Here is a 21,307-nt window from a genome sequence, read left to right as displayed (position 1 = left end):
ACATAGTCATCGATAATGGACTTTCAAAATTAAAAATAGCAGTATATTTACTATAAAGCAAAGGCTAAATTACAGAGGAATATTAAAGCTATTGCTTTACAGGAATCTCAAAGATTAAAATTCCTTTGGGGAGGCCCAATTTTGGCTGAACTTTACAAAAACTGGGAGTTTCTTGAGGTCAAATACAAAATTGACATAATCTACAAAGATAAAATCTGTACTTATAATAATATTTCATCAAAACAAGTCGCAGAAAATGGCATTTTAGATTTCTGGATTAGTATGTCCAACTGTAAACACCATTTTAAAAAGTTAGTAAGCAAGGTCTTTGTTCCACAGTACCACTTATTAATATTTATACTATTATATTTAGAAAAATGTTGTATTTACAAAAATATCTTTCTACACACCTCTGTTGAAAGCCTATTAGAAACTGTGTTCTCCAAAGCAGATGAACAATATAGCTGTAAGGTACTCAGAACTGGCAAGGACTGGGAGACAGTTAATGTAGAAAGCTTCAGGGGTCCAACAGCTATGCGGGAGGTTTGCTTCAAGTACTTTACCACATTTCTGAAAGAAAGTATTACCATCAATTAATTGATATAATTCTTCAATTTGTAATCACTGGAGGAGTGAAGGATTAGTTAACATGCTACCATGTGGCAACAAAAGTAAGAAGGCATAAGCAAGGCATATTAGGATGAGCATACAGTGATCTAGTAACTGTCTCCTCCTCACTACCCTCTCCCGTATACAGACTTACATGGTACACATAATGTACATTTACCACCTGAAAATTCAACTTACTCAGTTATAGATTGCCACTTCTGATCCTGTTCTACATGGTTTAAAGCAGTTGCCAAACACACAGAACTTCTCAACAACTGCACTTCAATGGATTTCTGAAGCTCCCTTGGATCTGGACTTAACATGTTAGGAAGCAGTTTTTTCATATCTAAAGAAGTTAAATAAATTTCATTGAGTTTCTTTGCTTTTAATTTACAGGAATGAAAATATACAGTATTTTAAAAAATAACCCGCAATGAATCCTTTAACTTCAGAGAAGTGAACATTACTTTTAAACATTTATAACAATTGTATAAACATCATTACCTCATAAAATTGTACCTTACACCCCTAAAATCACTTGACTATAAAGGCTGAAATGTAAGTAAACCAAACTATTATTTAAAGGAACAAATTTAACTCTACACCAGCACATTTTACTTAATCCATTCAGTGAGTGCAAACACAGAGAACACTTGTAATACTAATATATTTTATAAAATGTTTCGCTTGCAATAAAGATCTTAATGATCTACATCAACATGCAAATCAAGAAAAACATTTAGCTTAAATATTGCTTTGTATTTTTTCAAACAAAACACCTCTAAATATCTCAACTTATTTATGTAGCCTTTGTTTAGTCCTCTCAATTACTAGGAACTCATCCCACTGAGCTATCTACCCAGCCCTTTTCATTTTTAGATAGGGTATTGCTAAGTTATTAAGTTGCCAAGGCTGGGCTTCAACTGTTGATATTCCTGCCTTTGTCTCCCAGAATGATGGGATTATAAGCATACATCATCACCTCTAGCTACTGGTTTAACTTTAACTGAACTGTTTTTAATTTGCCAAGTCAAATCTTAATAGAACCCTAAATCTGTTGCTTTTCATGGGCCTCTGTCCTCAAGCAAACATACAGTAACTCCTAGATTGTCTAGTAATTATATCAAACAACATTTTAAAGAACGTGTTCATTAAAAAATTAACTTAAAATTATTTTTTAAATACCTATTTTATCTTTTGATCCTCCAGCAAGTAGATTGATATTTTCTCCTGGTAGCAATTCTAATTGTTCAGTGCATTCAACAAATTCTCCAGACTCAAAACTGCTTAAAGACCTGTAATTAAAATATTGGCCAGCTTTATTATACTTATGCAACCCAAGGAATGAATAACTCAAAAACAAACAGGCTCTAAGAAGAAATACAAAATACAGCACTGTTCTCAAATGTCATTCATGAGTACACCAACATTTTTATTTTGATGATGTGACTACCATCTTAATTAGCACTAAAATTGGAGTAGCAAACAGGAAAATCACAGCTATAAATTCACTTGGGCTTACTCATGTGTCTCCTTCCTCTTTTTTGTATAGTGCAGTTTGTTACCCTGGAAGTCTGTTCAGCACCTAACAGTGACCTCCAAAGGGTGACTTCAACATCTTGTTCTCTCCAAGCTACCCTTTAACTCCCCACACAACTCACTCTGTGCCAAAGCCCCAAGGGGTAAGCCTCCTATCATTTCAGTCTCACACCTTACTTCTGCCTTCTTTCACAACTGGCCTTCCTCTCTAAGTTCCCTTTTCGGCTGCTTTTCATAGAACACATTTGCCTTTGCTGAAAGAATTTCTTTCCATTTCCTTATTTTATCTAAAAATGACACCTTTGTAATTCTTTCCTAAAGTCCTATAGCATGATGCCAGAAAAAGTCCTCATCCTCCTTGCTCTACACTGCTACTTTCAAAGCCCTCACCCTGCCTCTGTTTCAAGCATAGCTGTTCTCCAACCCAGAGAAAGGTGTCAATTCTCAATCTCTCTATTTCTGCACAGTCCCTCCCATTGTGTCCCTTCCCTTCCCACTTAACGCCAGCACTACAAATTTCATCACCCTGGCTTATTCTGTAACCTAACATTAATGCAACTAATGGCTCCTCAGGTAAGCCTATTTGCTGTGCAGTGATAAACTATTAAGACTTGGTGACCAATATGTGTATCATTTCTCCTAATACAGGGTCTTTCTTGAGTCCTCTCTAGGGCCAGGTTTCACATGTTCTTAAAATTCCCCACAGTTGTATAGTTCCTCACTTTTAGCTAATGAATGACTCTCCAGAAACACAACATAGGCTTAACCCAAACATATGCCACCCTCCAAACTCTGCATCCAACATACACTGTTTTTCTTGAGACACACAAAAAAGAAAAGTACAGTTAATCCTTCTATCAATATTCTTTTCTTATTTTTTCAACTGCCGTGTTAAAAGGTTAGAATTCATACCTGTTTTATGTTTTGTGTTCTACCGTCTGGTACACGGTATGTGCTCAATAAAGTAATTACTCATTAACTATGTACCAGCAAAAGCTTAGTGTAACATAAAAGTCTAATGACCTTTGCCTGCCCAACCAAGAGTGCAGAACCCACTGAGAACCTGATTTTAACTCACAGGATTAATAAATGCAGAGGAATGATAATAAACAGGAAAAATTTAATTTATAGACACTCACAAATTCTGCACTATTAAAACACATACTTACATATTTAAACCTAATTTACTAAGCCATCACATACAACCCTGTCTAAAACAGTTATGTACTGCTATTTTATGAGTCTGTTTTTCCGACTGCACAAACACCTTCCTCACCTGTAGTACTGATTTCCTGCTGTGACTTTTTAAAAGTTGTATTAGTAGGTATGACCAATTCTAACATTTTTCTGCCATAGGAAGGCTTATTTACATAAAACTTGGTTTTAACTGAGTTAAATATCATTTAAAACTGAAAAAGTAAGTCCTTACTTTATATAGTTGAAGTCAGCTTTCAGGTTGAGTGAAGTACTACTGGTGGTCTTCTTCAAGTCATGAATAGCATTCTGCCACTCCTGTACAGCAGCCCAATCAGCAACTGAAATGTAACACTCACATGCTTTATTTCCCAAATAATTTATAACTTCAGGGGAAGAGTCTGTTGGCTTGGACAGCACAGTTTTTCTGGATTCACCTGAATGAAAATAATAAGAGGGAGATTCAGAGTAATTATCAATATTTCAAAGAGCACAAGAAACTAAAAGTATACAGATTGATCATCAGTATAAGGCATCTGATCATGAATTTCATTTGGTTTTATGTAAATACTAAACCCTCACCATTCACAGAATGTTTGGGACTGGCACTATTACGCCCAGCATTGGCTAATGTGAGAACAGATTTATCAAAGCTGGAGATGCAGCAATCAACACCTGTCATGGCACACAGATGCTCCTGGTATTCCACAGAGGCTTTTTCAAATCTAAAATGCAAATTGAAAGATTATTTTAAATGCATATATTTTTTATCCCAAGAAAAGAAAGATTAAAAAAAATACATTACCTGAGATAAAATGAGCTTAAGAAAATAGGTAATTATTTGGATGGAGAGGAGTATGGGAGCATTTACATTTCTTCCTCAAAACAAATGAAAATAAAGCTGGTTAAATGTTAAAAATAAAATTACAAGTAGAGCCATAAGTAATTCTTATATAGAAGAGTGCATTCAAGAAAAAATCCACAAAGTAATAGAAGTAACTGCATAGAAAGTATCCAAAACGCAACATTAAAAACAAATTTTAGAGCTGAGTGTGGCAGCACACATCTGTAATCCTAGCACTCAAGTGGCTGAGACAGGAGGATCATTGCAAATTCGAGACTAGCCTGGGCTACACAGTGAACTCATGGCCAACCTGAACAACACAGCAAAACCCTTTCTGAAAAATACAAAAAAAACTAAAAAGACATTGTATGGCACTGACAATCTTAGCATAAAATGGAATTCACGGATCAATAAAGGAAAAATGAGAAAACATAAAGATACAATCTATGCTTTGAAAAATTGAACAGAAAAAAGGTCAATTGCATTAATAAAGATGTAAATTACAGCAAGTATGCTCACTGGTAAAATTCTTGTTTCTGAATGACATTCTGTACTCGTAAGGGTGAGGTGAAGAGGTTACTCTATTATTAAGAGAATAAATTGGAGCCATTATTCTGTGCATTAACTTATCAGTATTCTATTTCACAAGCTTCTGCATCTACAGTCTTTCAGTAAATTATATAGAAAGATACAAAAGAGTCTTCAGAAAAACGGAGCAAAGTTCAAATGCTATGGTGCATTAAGATTAGTTAAAAAACCACTGGAAATAACTGTAAATGTCCAACAATAAAGTGGCACATTCACAAACAAATACAACTACACATTAAACAATGGAGGTTGGGCATAGTGATACAAGACTATAATCTCCATACTCTGAGAGGCTGAAGTGGGAGGATTCCAAGTTCTGCCTGTGTAACTCAGCAAGACTCTATCTTAAGAAAAAAAAAAAGAGTTTAAAAGGTCTCATTGAAAAGTTCTAGGTTCATTCAATCCCCAGTACAGGATGGGAGGGGATTCACAATAGGAGAAAATTTACATGCCAAGATACTTTTAAAAATCTACGTGGCAAAATTACTAATTCATAAAAGCATGTGCCTAGGATCTAAGTACATGGCTGTGTCTGTGATAGCAGAAAACTATGAACGAACGAATGAATGAATGAATGAAAAAGACAGACAGAAGGTAGGGAAGGCAAGGGAAGGCAAGGAAAGGCAGGGGAAGGCAGAGGAGGGAAAGAACAAACGAACTAGGAAGCCAGTACACGCCAAAACAAATAGTTACAACTCAGAGATGAAATCATTGGCAGTTATTTCTTTCCCCCAATTTTAAAGATACGGTTAAAGTAACACAAATGGACACAAGATTATTACAGCACATTTTTCTTTATACAAACAAATTAAGATAATCAACGACGGTATTTCCCAGTATGATTTCTCACTAATTTCTAAAGCAGAAAGGCGCTCAAGTATTGCTAATTAAAATAGACACCCAAGAAATCTCCTAATTAAGTCTTTTATTAAGTTTAAATTGTTAAAACTAAACACAGCTCTTTCTTTTCCGTTTTTGAGACAAGGTCTCATTATAAATTCAGGCTGGTCTCAAACTCATGGCAATTCTCCTGCCTTACCCTGGGATTACAAGTATGCACTACCGTGCCCAGTTGAAAAAAAGCTATTTTAACTATGCTGGCTTCTCTTTTGTTTTGGCATGGTTTTTTTTTTTTTTTTTTTTTTGTTTTGCTTTGTTTTTGACACAAGATTTTGTTATATAGTCCAGGATGGCCTTAAATGTGTGGTAATCCTCCTATCTGGGATTACAGGTGTGTGCCAACATTTAGCTAACTTTTAACTTAGCAATACGAAGAGTTTAAACATAAAGTAATTCTATTATGTATTTCTTTCTTTCTTTCTAACTTACCTTCCTTCAGCCTGCTGGGCCACAGAGTTAATCCAGAGAAGACTTTTCCCAACAACAGAAGATGACCAGACAGCAATACCCTGTATAGCTTCAGGACAATGAAGTTCACAAAGTGCTTCAACCACCATCATAATAGTTACTTCCAATTCATTCCCCTAAAAATAGCATTGAGAAGATTTTACCATGACCTCAATACCATTAATATTAATAACCTGAACAGGGATACAATAACTCCGTGCACTGCAAAACAAACCAAAAATCTGTGATACATTTACTATCACTGAGCATAGTCTAAGCATAAAATCAAACTTATTTAATAATTATTTTGACATTATTTAGCTTAACAGATTTTGTTTTGTTTTTTACTCTGGGACACTGAGACTGAGTTTTGTTTTGTTACCAGGACTGAACCCTGGGGAGCACCTGAGCTACACAACCAGTCAGTCCCTTTTAGTTTTATTTTTGAGACAGTTTACTAAGTTACCCAGGTTGGTCTCAAACTTTGCACTCCAGTCTCAGCCTTCTGAGGATCTGGAGTTACAGGCATGTACCTGACTAGTTTAGAATTCTTAAAAGTTAATATAAAAGGTGAATGACAGAATCTTAGCAGCAGGTAGGTGTTAGGTCTCTTAATCTTGCACACACATACACAAAAAGTTACTCTGCCGGGCAGGATGACATACACCCGTTAGGCAAACCCAGCATTTGGGAAGCTGAGGCAAGAGGACTGCTGAATACACAGTGAGTTCAAGGCCAGCCTCAACTTCATAGTGAGACTGTGTCTTTTAAAAAAAAACAAGTTCCCAAACATTTAACTTGTAGCTTTTATGTAAGACCACTTATACAGCATTTATATTAAACATGAAGAAAAAAACAAATGTAAACAAATATGAATGTAAAAAATTGACATTACTTCAATTAGTAAACATCTTACTTTTTTTTTTTTTTTTGTCTTTTTATTGGTACCGGGGATCGAACTCATGACTGCCTGCTTGCAAGGCAGGCGCTTATGCCGCTGAGCTAAATCCCCAGCCCCTATCTTACTCTTTTTTGGATCCACTTACAGTATTTATTGTGAACAGTATTGTGAATTTACAAGTCAAATTATTTAGGGATTTTTTCATGCCTTATAAAAATTTGCATAAACAAATATAATTATTCTTAAAAGCATGTAAGAATTAAATATTTTTAACACTATATAGAAAATGTGAGTCAGTAACTTTGGCAGTTATTCTTTTAATAAAATATTTAATCAAAAGCTTTCTAAATGAAGTTTTAACTTATTTTTAGTTTGACTAGCATCAAAGTAATTAAATCAAAATTTCTCTAACAGATTTACATTCCAAATATACCACTTTACCTGAGATACATTATTTGTCTTCATTTCTGTAAGCAAGTCAAATCCATGTCTTACTGTCACAGCAGGCTGGCCTGCCAACAATCCAACCCTCATGATAGAGAGGCGGATCCGAGTTAACCAGTCTTGACAAGTTTGGCGATTGGTATAAAAAAAAGTCCTTATGACCTTCACAAGAAAAGGAAAGAACTTAATTAAGATTGATTCAAATTACAAGTATATGTGTCTCGTAATTCGAGTAAGTCAAGTCTACTGTGACTTTAGCTCTCCATATACTCTTATCAGGTTTGACAATGGAACTGCTACAGAGCAACACTATCTCAGTGAAACCAACCTTGGGTGGTGACGTTAATGCGTTAGCACATCCTTCATATGCATTATACATTAATTTCTCCAGATTTTCCAAATACTGTAGAAGAAGAACAAGTCTAAGTTGGTTGCTACTATGGCCTTCATCATTTTCTGCGGTTGTCCATTGACTAACATCTTGATCAGGGTTTAATGTGTGAGCAGCAAGACTTCTAATGATACCTGAAAGCAGATGGAACACTCCAAATTATGAGGAAATATTTAAAGATTCTGCAAATAAATATAACCTTATTTCACAAAGTCACATTTATCAACTATCCTGTTTGTTTTCACACTATTTTAAAAGAAAAGCTGGGCATGGTAGTGCATGCCTATAATCCCAGCACTCAGAAGGCTGAGGCAAAAGGATCTCTGTAAGTTTGAGGCCAGCCTGAGTTACAAAGTTCAAGGCCAACCTGAATGGTACAATGAAAACATGTCTCAAAAAGACAAAAAAGAAGAAAAAATCCAACATGAATAACCTTTCCTTTTAAAGGAAAAAGATCTTGTTTCCACAAAAGTCCCCTAAGTTCTTGAACAAGAACAGACCATGTGCCCAACATGACTATTTGATAAAAGCTTAACAGGCAAACATACCTGAAAAACTTTTATTTATTCTCAAATCTTTGTTTTAATAAAGAAAAATCCATTATTTCTGTATCAAAATGCTTTGAAAGTTATTTACATCACAAAATTTGAAGAAGCATGAAGAGTTGGTTACCTTCAATCGTCTGGAATGTATCTTGAGCTCTGCCTAATGGGGTTCTCAATTTAGAAAGGACAGTGAACTGTGCTGCTTCCCAAATAGCCCACTGCCAAAGGACAGCATCTGTCTTTAGAAGATTGCGGGGAATGGTTGATTGGTCACGCTTATCCAGTCTCTGGCAGCTATAGAACAATCTTTCTAACCAATTGTCCTTCCTGGGAAAAGTAGTTTTATATTTAATAGACAATGAAAATTTTATTTAATCCAAAACAACTGAAAAGGCAACGATAGAAAAAACTACTGTTTTTCCTACTAAAAAAAAAAAGGTAAAAGCCTATGAAACTGAGAAAAACTGTAATCCCATTTCTCATTTTGAGACTTTCCTATTAATTTTATTGATATATTTTGATGTTCATAATGATCACATTTTTGAAATCTTTAACAGTTAAAAAAGAGTCAAGATAAGGCATGGATAGATTACTAGGGTAAATGGCTCTTGGCATTCTTATTGCCAGGATGAAACTCACTGACTCTGGCACAATATACCTCCCATACCCTCCCCCAAATGTTAACAAAAACCAGAGCACTTAACTGTCAACACATTTCAGCACTAAAATTCAAATCACATTTAATACTTCTATTCAACAGAATTTTCCTATTCAACAGAAATGATCCACTTGAAAAGAACTTATCTTCAACAGAATTTTCCTATTCAACAGAAATGATCCACTTGAAAAGAACACTACTTTCTACTCTGCCAACCTAGACATGATTTCAAAAGTGGATTTAAGGTCAAAATACTCTTGAAATTCTTTTTCTAAGATGAAATAGTCAACGTGGCTTACCCTGTTCTATGAGAATTTCCATACAAAATAAAACTAATAACATCAGAGAAATCTTGTGGGTGAAATGTATTACTTGGTGCTTTACTCATGTGACTTCGTAATGCTAAAGAGATTTCTTGAATTTCTGTGTGATTGTTATTGCTGCAGACAGAAAATGAAGCCATGGTTACACAAAATGTTTTAGTTAGAATGTTAGCACTTATTCTAAACAGGTTATTTCTTCACTGGACTACAAATAAAAAATATAAAACCGAGTCTTTCAAATGGATAAAGATGTTATTACAACTTCATAATCTTAAGACTTAAGGCTCTCAAATAAACCTAATTTAAAAATAAAAGCTTATAGCTGATAAACATCTGAATCATTAAAAAATACATTTTGGCATTATATGAACTGATCTATATACATTTGTATGAGCTTATTAAGGTGACTGAACTATAAAATTTTGTTATTTTCTAGAACTCCTACAATATTTGATCTTTTGGCACTTTTTCCAACACTGAGAAGTACCATCATGTAAGTGGCATTAACGTACCGATTATGGCAATGTCTTTTCCTAAATTACACTATTTCAGGAGCAGTAAAAACATAATACCACAAAAAAATTCTTATACCTTAGGACAATATCCAATGGAATTGACTTCAACAGTTTTCCAAAGGCTTGTCGAATGCGAGTTCCACTATGAACTAGCTGAACACGACAAACATCAACACACCTATAATAAAATGAAACAGACAAAATCAAGTATAGTTAACATTCCCATGTTATTAGGGCCACAGTCAAAAGACATAGTCTCTAGTCCATACCTCTGTAAAAGATCATCTGGCAAGGAAGAAGACAGAGCATGTAGGCTGCTGCATGCTTGCAGGCAGATATTCACATCTTCAACAAGAGCTATTAAAAATTAAAGATAGAGATTACTTTCAGCTTGCCAAAAGAAATTGCATGCCAGTTGTAATTCCCTAAAACCATTCAATCAACAGGCAGGGAGTGCTTACTATGGACTAAACATGACTTGCCTGGTAGTAACCTTTGAGCAATCAATAAATTCAACAAAACTCATTCAAGTTAATCAGTTTTCACACCAACTCTTTCCTAAAGGGGAAAACTTAATCAATAAATTCAACAAAACTCATTCAAGTTAATCAGTTTTCACACCAACTCTTTCCTAAAGGGGAAAACTTAAAAATATATGTAGTAAGCCAAGCATGGTGGCCCACGCTTGAATCCACCCTGGGAAGCTGAGGCAAGATCAGCAAGTCTGAGCTCAATTTTTCTGCAAGTACTAAATTTTTCTGCAAGTACTAAAAATGTGTTCATTAAAATAGGGTTATACATTTTCAGATCAGGTAAAGCAATGAAATAACCACATTCCCTTGCTATCAAATACTTCTTTTTGAAGGTTGATAAAATTAAGTATCAGTCTCTTACTGTTGGCTAACAGGCCTTTGGCAAATTTATGAAAAGATGGAAGAGAGAATAAAGGTGCATATGTTTCAGACTTCTTCATTAAAACAGCCACTTCCAAAGCCCAGGTCATTAACAGTTTCCTGAAATACACAGTATACAGTTCATTTTCCATTTGAAAAAAGTAAAAACAAAACAAAAACCCCACTAACAAATCATATCACTATTTTTAATTTTTTCAAATAAGGAAAGTTAAAACTACAGATATTTCTGTCAAAATAGTAACAAGTCTTTTAAGAAAAATCCTCCCCAAAGCAGTAAAGATTAATGAAAATGAGCTCTGAAATGCTTTACACTGAAGGGGCTACTACATTCTACCTCTGTAATCTGTATTTCTTATTGTCAAATTGTAAAAGTGAATTACTAACATTAGAAACAGCATTACAAATATATCAGTTACCTGGTATCCTGGTTAAGGTTATCTTTCTTCAGCAATATTCCCAGAAGATTTAATATAATTGAGAAATGTTTCTTTGTAGCTGTAGTCACAGTACTAATCACAGCTCCATCAAATAAAGAAGGGGACGAAGAACTAAGACTACTAGAGATGAAGTGATCATGCCTGAAAGACGAAGTACAAATAACCTTTTTGAAAGAAAAGCCAGAAAACTAGAAGACCAAAAAGCAAGAAAATAAGCAAGCAAGTTCAAAACACAAACTGTGTAGTCTCTTCTTACAAAGGATTTGTGAATTTATAAGTACAGTACCTGGTACAATGGGAATACAACGTGTAGAGCACTGCATACTGAATGGCAGGGAAGTGAACAGCCAGGTCACCATGCACAATCATCAGATTCTTACTCAGAAGGGCAAAGACAGTTGGAGATAATGCCCACATCTGACAATGTACAAAAAAAGGTATGACTCCTCCAAAATACAGAAGTATATAAAGTTTATTCTTTAAAATAAACATATGCAGACTTTTTTGTTTTTGTTTTTTCAGATGGGGTTCTACGCTGTTCAGGCTGGTTTCAAACTCCTGGGCTCAACTGATTTCCCTTTCACAGCCTGCTGAGTTATCTATGACTACAGCCATTTTAGTGTATTTGGTCTAGACATTTTTTTTAAATTAAAATGATACCCAAGATTTGTAAATAATCTAGTACTTAACTAGGGTCTTCAGCAAATACTCTATCTGAAGATAAAACCATAAATCTTAAGACTTCGTGGGACATACAACATCTCTGTTGTCATGTGACAATTCCTCAAATCTGCCTGTGCAGTGAGAAAACAAAATATACCTAAAGCATAGAAGAGTGGCTGGGTTCCAATACAACTCTCTTTACAAAAATAGGAATACAGTAGTAATAGTCACATAATTCTCAATATACTTAAAAAAAAAAAAAAACTAAACCTTACATTTAATTGGGAATTTATGCTATACAACTAAACCTCAATGTAACTAAAAAGCAAATGAAAAACAGACACTAGACTGCACTTAGTGCACCAGCAGGCTGATCTCTGGTTTAAGCAAATCCTCTATACCCTTCAGAATAGTAGCATGCATTTCCTCTTTTCCATACATTTCTCATGTCAATGTTCTCTGTCAAATAAGAAAAAAGGTACATCCTGACATTTTACACCTTTTTCATCTTCCACTGTCCTTTCTACTGCTAAGACATATCACTTATTGTCTGCCTCATCTCAAATAATCTACACATAATATGAATTCCTTGAAAATAAATTTTTAGTGTATAACGAAATAAGAGTTTACTTTAGTCTTCAAATGTAAGCTAAAACTAGCAATGACAGAAGCTAGATATAATACAAATCTGATCATATAACATGCTGCAAGCATAAACATCAAATTTTCATTTTTCTCTCTTTTGTAGAAAACTTTCTCCCTAATTATAGCCTATTAGTTTCCATTAAAATTAACATTTTAAATTCTGCAAAGGAGAAATATATAAACAGTAACTCTAAATCATCTGGGTGTGGTGGCATTTGCCTATAATCCCAATATTCAGGAGTCTGAATTAGGAGGATCATCCTAAATTTGAGGCCAGCCTGGGCTACAGAATGAGTTCTAGGCCAGCCTGAACTACCAAGTAAGAACTTGTCTCAAGATTGAAACATAAATCAAAACTAGAGCCACTTCAAGTTTCTTAAAGGGGAAAAAAAATCTTCATTCTTCTAAAGGAAAAAGATACATGAATACTCTTAGAGGCAACTGAAGACTATATGTTAGCATTAATTTTAGTGGAAAAAAAGTACCAGGAGAATAAAGAAACTGCGTATTAAAACCACTTGATACATTTGTTGACAATTTTTCTGTAAGCTACTGGTTAATATTCATTAAAATTCATTAAAAAGACTTTCTAGGAAAAAAAACATGTACAATAACTTAAGAGGAAAAAATTAAACCTGAGAGAAAAAAAATTTTCCTACCAATTTTATTTATGCAAGTCCTTAATATGGCATTTGTTACAGAGAATTCTGTAGACATATGACATGTTATTTTATTGGGTAAAATAAATTAGAAGAATATGAAGCAAGAAAAGGCTTAACCCTGGATAAAGCAAAGTCATTAAGGACTCACCCCAATTAATGAGTTTTTGGCATTTCCAATTGTAGTCAGAGCACTGAGGTCAAATATAACTACAAATTTTGCATTATCTACATTGAATACATGATTCTTAAAAGCCTCATGTTTTATCTCAGAACAGGCATCAGAAAGTTGTAGACTATGTAGCAGATTATTTAGGGCACAAGTCATTTCTCCCAAAATTAGTTTATAGGCAGTCTCCAAAACAGGAATATTCTTCAGGCTGAGCACTGCTTGATAAACAGCATGAGCTACAGCAACCACCTGAAAAAGAAAAAATTAAGTTAATTCCACAGCAAATAAATCTTGTAAAATGATATAGCCAACAAGTGTTATCAAAAATGCAAATAAATTTAAGATTGATATTATTTACTCCATGATACCCAGAACACATGAGACTTGAAATTTTAAAAAGCAAACTTTTAGAAATCTACACATATTAATAAGCCTTTTTAAAGTTGGGGCTGCGGATATAACTTAGTGGCATAAGTACTTGCCTGCCAAGTGCAAGGTCCTGAGTTCGATTTCCAGGACCAAAAAGTGGGGGAGGGGAGTGAATTTTGGAGGGAGGGATGAGGCGAAAGAGGAGAAATGTTTTTTTAAAATGAGAAAAAAAGGAAAGCATGAAAACAAAGCTTTTGAAATTAGGAGGGGAGAAGTTGAAGGGAGGGTAGGGGGATGGGGAAAAAAAGTTACATACAGGCACAAATTTTCTATGATGAATGTGATCATTATGTATGCCTAAAATGTACCAATAAAATCTGACTGCAAAAAGTTACAAAGTTTTATTACAAATAAAGAAAACTGTAAACTGAAACTGCCATGTGAAATTTCTTCAAGTGCCATATTTAAAATATGGTCAGTATCAAAACAAAAGCAAAAACATTAAGATTGGTTTATGAGGCCCAGTATGGTGGCACACACCTATAATCCCAAAACTTGGGAGAGTGAGGCCAGGGAACTGCTGTAATTTGAGGCTAGCCTGGGCTACAAAGTGAGCTCAAAGACAGCCCTAACTGCAACAGCAAAATCCTGTCTCAAAAAGATAAAAAGGACAGGTTTACCTACATGTATTTAGAAACTCTACAGTGGGTTTGAGTAGGGGATGATTGAGAAGTTAATTTTTACAACAGACAAAGATAGCACTTCCAAATTTATGACTTCATAAATGTATGTACATCTTTCTCCTTGATGCAAATTCACTAAAGTAAATTTAACAAAAACAAATGATTATGTGCAAGCCAGACTTGGTAATGTACTCCTATAATCCCAGCACTCAGGAAGCTGAGACAGAAAGATTGTTGCAAGTTCAAGACCAGCCTGTGCTACAAGGTGAGCTCAATGCCCACCTGAAATGCACAGCAAGACCCTGTTTCAAAAAGGAAAAAAAAAAAAAAAAAAAAAGGTGGGGCATCATTCATAAATCTATATTGCATGATAACCAACAAATATTAATACAATCATTATGATCACTATATTCTAAGTTAAATAGCATTTCACTCAGTTTCACTTACATAGCTAGCCAAGCAACATTAAGCTCTTCAATAACAGATGTTAACAAACACCATTTCGCTTACCTCTTTTTCTTTATGATAACGTAAAAATAGTAGTTTAGAAGATGGGATAAATAGTTTTTCTACAAATGATGATGGCAGTTTTGTATTTATCTGTTCAACAATCTAAAAGCAAATTTAAAAATGAGTTTATCAAATCAAAAATCATGGAAAAATTAATGCATATTGCTAACTAAAATAAGCAGATCTCCAAAGGCTACACACTATATTCCAACTATTTTACATTCTACAACTATTGAGATAGAAAAAAGGCCAGGCATATTGATACACCCTGTAATCCCAGTATATTTGGGAGTCTGAGGCAGGAGGACTGTCATGACATTGAGGATAGGTTAGGCTACATGGTGAATTAGAAGCCAACTTAAACCAAACAATGAGAACCTGCTCCAAAAACCTAAGAGATTCGAAGGGAGGAAAGAAAGAAGGATAAGTAGGTAGGACAGGAAAGATTCTTAAGAGCAATAAAACTATCATATGTAATATTGTAATAGTATTTGTCACTATATACTTGAAAAAAACCACAAAATATACAATACAGTCAATCTTAAAACCATGAACTTCAGTTAATAACAATGTATTAGTATTTGTTTATCAATTTTAACAGATACCCACACACACAAAGTGTTAATAAGAGGGAAAGACTGCTGGAAAGTATGTAAGAAGTATATAAGAAGTCTGTATTTTCAACTTAAAATCTAAAAAACTCTTTAGTCTCAATTATTTGAGTTAAATTTTATCATTGGGAAATTAAAACCTCAACAGGATATATATATTTTAAACTTAAACATGGATTTTTTTTCTTAAACACTGACACAGGGAGGAAGTGTAACTCTGGCAGAAACATTCAGCAAAAAGGGGTAGAATTTTCTTTAAAATAATGCAGCTGGAGATGAAAGGACAGCAAGGCAGAGACAGTGTGTGGACAGAAAGAGGGAACCAGATTGGCCATCTGTTTCTAATTATAGAAGCTGAGTACTAAGTATACAGAGATTCATTATACTATTCTATTTTTTTCTGTACTTTAGAATGTCCATAATAAAGGGATGGTTACGTATAGTTAAAAAGGTAGGAGAATAAAAACTGCAAAAGTAGTTTTATATGGCAAACAAAACATACCAGTATCTGCAAACAGCTATCAAATACTTTCTCTCTTGCAGTATTTATCAGGAATACTAAGACTCTAGAGTTAAGGATAGTATCAAAAAAAAAAAAAAAAAAAAAAAAAAAAAAAAGACTAAACCTATACTTAGCTGTTAAACACTAAAACTAAAGAGATACAAAAAAGGTATACTAGATTTATAAAATAAAGTTGATCAATGCATACAAAAAAAGGAAAGCCCTTATTTTCTTCCTATCAATAAGGGCCTAAACAAAGCAATAAACTAGAAAGCCCAAAAAGACAAAAGGGAGGGGGGGGGAGTAAGTCACATACCAATGTGAGTAAATTCAAGACTGAGATGATATAATCGGTACCACAAGTCTGGCAATTCTCCAGTTGGTCTAATCCATATGTAATGACCATGTCACAATGTATAGTCATGCTAGGATCCAAGCTGCCGAGCAAAACACCAACACACTCATTAGCAGCTGTCAACACAGCCTCAGAAAAAAATACTTGGTTTGCAGCCGTCACACATCTCATTACTCTGTATAGAACCTGCAAATGGGGAAAACAAGCAGCTTTTTTAAAAAACTCATATGCTTTCACAGAAAAAAAAATTTTTTCTACTTAATATAGCTTCAATCAAACATTAACCATGTACCCTGCCAATAGGTTGAATCTTCTAGTTCCTAGTAGCTAAATAATAAGGGTATGTTCAGTATAATACATAAAAATGATCTTGGCTGAAAAAAATCCAAAATACTATACTATTATGATAAGAAATAAAATTTGTCACCTTCTATTTTCCTTATACCCACCTTTCTTTCTCTCTCCCCCTCAAGTCATAAATGGCTGAAGTTTATAATGTTAATAATCATGAAATACAACAGATCTTAGTAATAGTATTAACAGAATGGAAATAACCTGCATATGCTTAATGAAATCTAGCTCTTGGTCTTTGGTAATGAAATTTTTTTAAACCAAATACAAATCATCTTAAGCTATTGTTAAAGTTCATAGGCTGATGATTATGCTAGGAAAGTTCTCTACCATTGTACTATACTCTCAGCTCTGAGAGTATTCTCATGCTTACAACATAATACCTAGTAAGGATTATAGAAAACAAGTACACACACATACACGCAAATCATTAACCTGTAACAGTCAACAGTTATAGACTAAATTTTCAACAAAAATAACTTAGGAAAAACCTACAGGTTTTTAACCTATATATAGGTTTGGCTGAAATCATTTACAAATGTTTAAAAGACCTTCATAAGATAGTATAGTATATTTAGGAGGCCAGGTGCAAGGTCTTGAGTTCAATTCTCAGTACCACCAAAAAAGAAAAAAAAAAAGGACATTAAATATTTAACACAGACATCCTGAAAAAACATCTATGTTTCTTTTGTTTTACATGAGTTACTGCCTTTTACTTCAACTCCAATACTCTTTAGCCAACCACCTTTTATATAGTCAAAAGAAATTAAATCATTTTGATCAGGTTTAAAATATCAGTATGCGGGTTTAAGTATCTTACAGACCTGATGTTTCTGCTCCAATAGTGTATCAAGAACTGCATTTAATACATATCCTACTTTAGCAATGTATTCAACAGAAAACAAAGCTCGAGTCATACCAAATAATAAAATTTTAATAATTTATATTAAATCTTTTATGATTAGATCACAATTGCATCTGTTTTTACTAAGGCTGAGTATAATTTCTGAAGTTCATTGCTACTCTGTTAAAAATATAAAACACAAAGGACTAAGTTTTAAACTTATGTATTTTAAAAAGAATAAATGGGTCTGTGAAGGATCTCCTAACTGGCCCTTTTTTCATGGGTTTGGTGAGAAGGGATCAGTTAGGGATGGGAGAAAGGCTGAATATGATACGTTTCCCTAATTTTCTGGCTAAGAAAGTAACCAGACACGTAACACACATAGGAACATATCAAATGAATATAGAATTAGTAACAGGGCACTGGTATGATGCAAAACAATTCTGTTTTTGAGTGATAGTTCAATTAAAGATACTTACATCAGTTACATATGCCTCAGTAATTGGAGGGCCCCGGATTGGGCTGAAGCGTTCCCCAATACTCCTCACCACAGTACTGAATACTCGGAGAAGTGCTGCCAGCTTTGGTAATGACACAGATGGAGGTGGAACATCTTCATCCACTGATTCCCCAGAGGCCACATGGCTGAGGTCCTATGTGGGAATTCACAGCATTCTTACTTAAGTAGTATACTGTTCATTCTTATAAAACCTCCCAAAACTTATGTCAATTAACTTTAGAACTAGATTTTTACAAATTAAGAGGAATTGTACCCTAAAAGAAAAAGAAAAATGTGACAAATAAATATAAAAATGGGTTTTATCTGATAACTTTTTTAAAGCCCACACAAAACTCAATTTACTGGGGAATAATCTCCTTCACCAACATAAATACATATTGGGGAAAAATAAATTCTAGTACATACTCATTACATACAGGTATAACTGGAACCTGAAATTTTTGCCATTCCTAAATTGATTTTTTTCTAAAATCTCATTCTACACATTCTTGTTCACGAAAACAAGACAACAGCTACTCTACAATATGCATATGAAAAGCAAAGAGGCTTACAAAATTATGCAAATTAACATGCAGATTTATAATTTAATTGAGGAAGTAAGACATATTCAAAAAGTGACACACACCTATAAATGCCACATATTAGGAAGGTTTAGGTAGAAGGATCCGAAACCCAATCCCAATCTGAGGACAGCCTATACAACTTGAGACTGCCTCAAAATAAAAAATAAAAGGGCCATTAGTATGCCACAGTGACCGAACACCCTTGGGTTCAATTCTCAATACTGGGGGAAAAGGGAAAAAAAAACCAAAAACAGAAAATGATTAACCCCAAAAGATGTCATATTAGAACCAACACCTATCTACAGAAAACATATACAAGTACCAAAGGAAAATTTTCTCTATAAACTACAATGGGTCACTTCTAAAAGACAGATCAGTTATAAAAGTTGACATATTAAAAAAAAAAATTAAACACCATATAGAGAAAAATTGGGGCCCAGGGGTACAGCTCATCATCATGGCACCTGCTTACCAAACACAAGGTCCTGAGTTCTATTTCCAGGACAAATAAATAAATGAATAAAAAAATTTTTTTAAAAACTACAATATTGCAATGGTCTTACGATTTCTACTTAAATGTCAGGTACTACATTATAATAAGTCTAACAATGTTTAGGACTTTTTATTTTTCTGTTGTTGCTACTGTCTTTCCTCATCTAGTATTTTAAGAAATATTTGACTTTCTACACACTTACCTCAGCATATGCCTCCATGTCTTCTAGGAACTGACCAAGAAGAGTGGTAGAAAATGCAAGGTCAGCCACCCAAAATGGCTCCAAGCTCTGCAACCACCCTTGGAATTATAAGAAATTTTGAAAGAACAGAACATATCCAAAATTTAAAAACCTCCAAAATTTGATTTAAACTTTTTAAGTTGCCTACCCTAAAACATGTCCTGTTATCATGAAATTATGACTGCTACTAAACATGGTGATCTCAAATAACAAATCATGATTAAAAGCCTAAAGTTGTAAAAATTTACACATTTCAAAATTAAAATGTAAATTTCACGTTCTTACATACGACTTAGACAAAATGCTACCATCTACCATCAGCCTGGCTTATTAACCCACATTTAGCCAATGAAAGTGTGAATTCACAGCAGAAATGAAACAAAACTATTCTCACTACCAAATCTTATTTTCAAAAGATTACTGCACCAAATAAGCTGATTTCAATAGCATGCGCCTGTATTTCCACCTCCCTAGGAGATTTAAGGAGGATTACAAGTTTAAGGCCAGCTTGGGTAAGTTATCAAGAACTAATCAGAAAAATAAGAGGTGTGGATATAGCAAAGCAGTAGAGCGCTCGCTCAGCATGCATGTGGCACTCAATTCCCAGTATCACAAAAAACCTGCAACAAGCCAGTGTATGTTGTAAGTTGTGCTATCATTCACCTAAACTCAAGAAGAACAAAGCCAAAAAATACTTGGCTATCACTTTTGACAATTTCACAATGTATTTTCTCTTTAAATAATCAGAAAAAGAAATTTAAAAAAGAAAATCACAGAATCTTTCATTCTCAGTATCACCACCATCTTTTCTCCCATCAATACATGTTTCAAATGACTTCAGAATTTTTGTTGAATCCAACATTAGAATCTGTACTTAACCCACCTACCTACTACAAACTACAAAATTTAGCTAACAAGTGATATTCATTTATAATAACCAATATGTTTTCTTAAAGCAATTACTTTTCTTGACTATTATTAATAGCTGGTCTTTAGTGGCAAATTCTTTAAATGACTGGTAATGCTAAAAAAAACTTACCAGACACCTGCTGTGTGAGTGAAGGTTTCTGAGTATGATCTATGTGCCATCCCACTAATATATCAACCGTATCCTTAATGGAAACAAAAAGATAAGAGGCCAGTCATTTTAGGGTCTTACTGCTATTTTACTTGTGAACTGTGTTACAGTAAAAGATCCTAGAAAAAACACTTTTGTTCTCTCTACTTACAGTAACTTAGAAAGAGGGTGAGAGGTGGAGAAGAATAAAAGTATTAAATTTATGACACTAATGAAGTATTTTATCTTCCTTAAGTATCTTAAGATACAGCAATGTCAGAAAGGGCAATGATTTGGTATTTTTCATAAAAACAATATTCGATTTGACTGACTCTGTTCTGATATGTCGCATTTGGTTTTACTCTCTTCAAAAAAAGTAATAAAAACTGTGGGAGTAATAAAATCCAAAATGTGTAATTGTCATTGTACAAAAGAAAGTACTCTAAAGGATATAACTGTATATATGTTTAAGTGTATAAAATAGATAACCATATTACTGAGTTTTGTTGGATCATTGAACAGAACTGTTCGCAGTCTCACTCTTTGAATGTCCACTTTATATGCTTTAATTTTGTAATTTGAACAACTATTTCTAAGATAACAATATGTAATCTACTAACTAGTGATTTCCTACTGTTTTTTTCTGAAATTCTGTATAACTTGTACCCTTTTTCTGTTTTTTTTTTTTTTTCCCTTTTTCTCCTTAAATAAAATTAAAAAAAAAAAAAAAAAAAAAAAAAAACAGTATTACTGCACCATTCAACACTGGACCCTCCATTGCTGCTATGATATTCAAAGACACAGAGCAATGCTTTTCTGC

General features: G+C 33.9%; 1 protein-coding gene across 5 annotated transcripts in view; it reads right to left on the bottom strand.

The window, feature by feature from the left end:
- The window catches only part of Smg1 (SMG1 nonsense mediated mRNA decay associated PI3K related kinase), a 99,004-nt gene that overhangs the window by 39,743 nt on the left and 37,954 nt on the right, over positions 1–21,307 (bottom strand). For all 5 annotated transcript variants that reach the window (XM_063226618.1, XM_063226614.1, XM_063226616.1 and 2 more), the window contains 21 exons: positions 20,470–20,542; positions 19,392–19,489; positions 18,093–18,266; positions 16,380–16,604; positions 14,951–15,052; positions 13,368–13,637; positions 11,536–11,666; positions 11,229–11,390; positions 10,793–10,911; positions 10,168–10,255; positions 9,975–10,076; positions 9,360–9,500; positions 8,530–8,729; positions 7,795–7,991; positions 7,464–7,628; positions 6,104–6,258; positions 3,925–4,067; positions 3,578–3,779; positions 1,795–1,904; positions 808–955; positions 411–570 (listed from right to left, as the gene is read on the bottom strand). In XM_063226618.1, the coding sequence (XP_063082688.1) occupies positions 411–570; positions 808–955; positions 1,795–1,904; positions 3,578–3,779; positions 3,925–4,067; positions 6,104–6,258; positions 7,464–7,628; positions 7,795–7,991; positions 8,530–8,729; positions 9,360–9,500; positions 9,975–10,076; positions 10,168–10,255; positions 10,793–10,911; positions 11,229–11,390; positions 11,536–11,666; positions 13,368–13,637; positions 14,951–15,052; positions 16,380–16,604; positions 18,093–18,266; positions 19,392–19,489; positions 20,470–20,542 (3,165 nt within the window). The remainder of the gene's footprint in view (positions 1–410; positions 571–807; positions 956–1,794; positions 1,905–3,577; positions 3,780–3,924; positions 4,068–6,103; positions 6,259–7,463; positions 7,629–7,794; positions 7,992–8,529; positions 8,730–9,359; positions 9,501–9,974; positions 10,077–10,167; positions 10,256–10,792; positions 10,912–11,228; positions 11,391–11,535; positions 11,667–13,367; positions 13,638–14,950; positions 15,053–16,379; positions 16,605–18,092; positions 18,267–19,391; positions 19,490–20,469; positions 20,543–21,307) is intronic.

Source organism: Cavia porcellus, unplaced genomic scaffold (assembly GCF_034190915.1).
Source record: "Cavia porcellus strain 051 isolate PalLab524CR breed Dunkin Hartley unplaced genomic scaffold, mCavPor4.1 scaffold_16, whole genome shotgun sequence".
Lineage (NCBI taxonomy): Eukaryota > Metazoa > Chordata > Mammalia > Rodentia > Caviidae > Cavia > Cavia porcellus.
The sequence above is the reverse complement of the archived record's forward strand: the minus strand, read 5'-3'. Positions and strand labels throughout refer to the sequence as shown.